Source organism: Schistosoma mansoni, chromosome 3, assembly GCF_000237925.1.
Source record: "Schistosoma mansoni strain Puerto Rico chromosome 3, complete genome".
In the NCBI taxonomy this organism is placed as follows: Eukaryota; Metazoa; Platyhelminthes; class Trematoda; order Strigeidida; family Schistosomatidae; genus Schistosoma; species Schistosoma mansoni.
The window spans coordinates 6768187-6772059 of NC_031497.1; the positions used below are offsets into that span (position 1 = coordinate 6768187).

The window sequence follows — 3873 nt, forward strand, 5'->3', positions numbered from 1 at the left end:
GGAAAACACCTTTATATTATAGCATTGATGTAATTGAAAGAATTTTTTCTGATAAGACTCTATAACCTCAACTCCTCTAGGAACCAAATGAAGTAACTACTAGTTTCTGGGCTTTTGAGAATACAAATCTACGTAGATGAGTCCAAAACAAATTCTCATACAGAGTAAAGTTGATTTGAATTCTGTAGTTTAAATTCAAAAGACATTAAGGCTTATGAGAGATGTTTACGCTATCTAACACCATAAGTGGCTTTCACTATGTTTATTGGTGAGTCAACATTTTTTGATGATGCCCACTGAAGTATTTATTTTTATGACTTATCAAACACTGGTTCAAATATCCTGTTACTTTATTGCCTACTTAACTTAAACTGTATAAAATAGCTCTAATTGTTAGATGTAATTATAGATCTCTAATTATTGAATTCAGGTTGGGTACAAACCAGTACCACGATTACCATACATCGTTAGGAGTCTAACAGATACATTTTAGTTGCAGTGTACAATATTGTTGCAGGCTTTAAAATATATGTAGAAACCGTCAACTCCTCCACTTTTGATCTGTACTAATCTTGGGTCTTAAAGTATCATAGCCGTGCAAAATCTCACTCATATTTAACTGCAGATTTAGTGATCCAAACATTAAACAACTACTCGACTTCTAATTCGTTCCAGTAGAAAGTACGCCCAGGCATCGAAAAATACAAGTTAATTGTTTGCTTATCTATGATCAGTCATCGAAATATAGTTCTTCAGAGTACAAACTAGAGTAAAGTATTGATTTAGTTATCAAATAAGTGAAATTCAAACTCAATCTGTTCAAAACTTTAACAAAACCACTTAATTAATGCCAGGAAGCAAGTTTTGGAAATCGCTCTTCTTTCTGACTACTTAAGTTTACCGTAGGCTTTAAAGTAACAATTTTGAACCCACTACACTATTGATAAAGAGCAAACATGAAGAATGAGGAAATCAGTCATCTTCTCACTGCCAACGACGCATCGTCATTGTCCACAGGAATACTTTTATTAGTAATTTTTCAGCTCTTACATCAATACAAAGTAATTGGAACCATGCCTTAACTTGTCCTTAAGTAAGTTGTGGGCTATTATTTCGTAGATCAGAGACACAGAACCAAAGGTTGTGATTAATCACTTGTGTCTGTAATATTACTCAAGTGACAAAATAATCAGTCATATAGTGTCTAAAATAAATGACAGTAGACAGCATATTAAATACTAATATCACTCGCAGATATTTACATCTCAATTATGTCACTGTGAGACATAATAAGCTTTAAAATGCTTGGTATCTAAAACAACTTGCTTATCAAAGGATAGTGTTACTAGTATAACCTAGAATGAACACAAAAACTTGACACTGTTTATCCCGAAACTTTCATTTTAATCGAAACGAGTGATGAATCTTTATCTTAAGCATTTGTAAATCTCCAAACAAAAATGAATGAATTGGATGAAATAGAGTTTACATATTAGTTGTCATTCAGTTCACTAAATCACAAAGATAATTATAAACTTTAAAACACTGTAATAATAAATGATATTTAAAAGACTATTTTTAAAATTCCGGACCTCTGGTTGGGCTGTTTTATATCCTATCGGTAAAGGTTGTAATAGTCTGTCATCCACATTCTCAACAGCAAAAGAAGTATGGCCACTTTCCAAAATATTCATGCTTTGAGTCTGATGTTTAGAGTGTTGACTTAAACGATTGGCCTCAGCACAGTCAGGTGAGATAATAATTAGGGTTTTTGAGTTTGGAGAGGCAACCACACCTTTGCGGTAACGATCGTAACGAACTGGACAGTTCACAATCGATAAAACGGTAGACTGAAATAAGATTCGAGTAAAAACATAGTGTTTTAATATCAAAATAAACGGGCAGCTTTGAGCTCACACTTCATTGAATGCATCAAGATGGGGAAGAAATTATTAGTTTTGAAGCACATGCACGTAGGCTTATGAGGTATGATCAACTGACATATCGGTCACGTGGATTTGGCACCTGAGTCTCACTATCAGTTCAGTATCTCAAATAGAATTTATTTGAGTGAGCTTATCAACTTCACTATATGTGTATATGAGGACTTCAGAAGATGTATTAACCTAGGTCTCTGTTGTAAGGCCATTCTACGGCCTGCAGGCTCATTTATTTGGTAAAATCTCGGATTTATTCATAAAATGCAATGGTTTTGAAGAAAGAACTACTAATTACTGCCAAAATGGTCCTTAAAACACTATCTGACTTAGTGGAAAAGATTTTTTGTAACATTTTAAAGACTTTTTCATATTTTACTCCCGTGTGTGGGTTAACTTAAATTGGGTTTTAACTGTTTGTTTCATTTATATCTAAAGCAGTTAAGCTTGGTTAAACTGCCATGGAGAAATAAAAAACAGACTACAAAAGACGACAAGTGACATGATGATTGTTGTTACCTTCAATTTGTTACTACAATGTTGCTCAGTTATCGGCAGACTTTATAAATGATGCTGGGTTCCATTTTAGATAAAGTAGGAAAAATATTACAGTAAATTCAAAGTAATTATTTTAGTGGCTCCTACAGGTTTTTCGTATCTAAAAAGACCGTCATAATCAATTCTCACTAGCTAGTGTTAACAACCAGAAATCCCTAATGAACATATATGATATACTAAAGAAATTCCCATGATTTAATAGGTCGTCATCCAGCTACCAATGTCCTCTAGGTTTTGTTATCATGATAAATTTTCTACCTGAATGATTACAATTTTCATAATAATGATAAAGAATACCATTAAGATGGCTGGAGGCTTACATATGGTATAAAAGCTGTTAATGCAATGTGAATCCAGTCTTCATTCCAAAAGATTAGCGGAAGACAGCTACATGAATCATCAAAAAGCATAACTTCACACAGCTGAAGTACCGTTTGAACTGTTTCAATCGACTGAATTGACTTGGATTTGCTAGTTAGACTCCCATTTTGTATTGTAAATTCCTCGTCTTCCTCACACTTTGGTTTTTTTTGAGACATTATCAAGGTTTTTGGGTGCTTTATTTCTGAAACAACTGCAAAGAATGTAAACTCTAAAGAGGAATCATATATTTTCCAGCCGAAGTGGTTTTGGTTGTTTGACAATCTTTTGGAGTAGATCGCCTGTATTATTTGATGTAGAGATCTGTGATAAGCCGCTGAGCACACTAACGATGACTTTTGTGGCAAGAGTCAATAGGTAAAAACGGTATATGCGGTCTTAGCGTTCGATGAAACAAATTAATTCAAATGCAGTATAAAATTACATTCTGAAAAAATAGTGATGGTTGTGTATTGTTTGTTTCTTACTCTAAAAATGCAGCAATCATTGCACTGCTTGGAGATTATTAACTTATAGTTACCCTGGCTGATAATAGTCCAGTACTTCCTAAGAAATTTAGATGACAACAAAGGAGATCCTGTCAAGCCCATAGTGCATTTAATGATCAACTGAAGTTTTGACTATTATCTGTACCATGTTAGTTAGCTTACTGTATAAAATAAAAACCATTAGTCAAACATTAAACCGATATGTTAGTCTAGATGATGAAAATTAGGATATGTTTGTGAGATGTGAAAATAATAGCTGAGGAGCAATATTAAACGGTGACAGATGCTACTTAGTAAAATGAGATATTACGGTACATTAAATTCTGCCAACTCTAGTAAAGCAAAGCAATTCAAGGCTAAAAATTAGACACACACTTCGTCTACACCAAGCTCATTGCATGTACACCCTCTTTTAGTCAAATCAGTCGTCATACATTCAACATATTGTCTCCTTGCAAATATATTTCGTCTGTCATGGTTGATATCGATTTACTTCGTGACTACGGCCG

The 3873-nt window shown here is 33.7% G+C and overlaps 1 protein-coding gene across 1 annotated transcript; it reads right to left on the reverse strand.

Annotated features, from left to right (window-relative positions):
• Positions 1-1511: 1511 nt before the first annotated feature.
• Smp_162740 (hypothetical protein) lies at positions 1512-3034 on the reverse strand (the record flags this gene model as incomplete). The annotated part of the gene is made up of 2 exons (XM_018799052.1): positions 1512-1850; positions 2816-3034. 2 exons carry the CDS (start codon positions 3032-3034, stop codon positions 1512-1514), a joined length of 558 nt encoding a protein of 185 aa, XP_018650879.1.
• Positions 3035-3873: the final 839 nt, after the last annotated feature.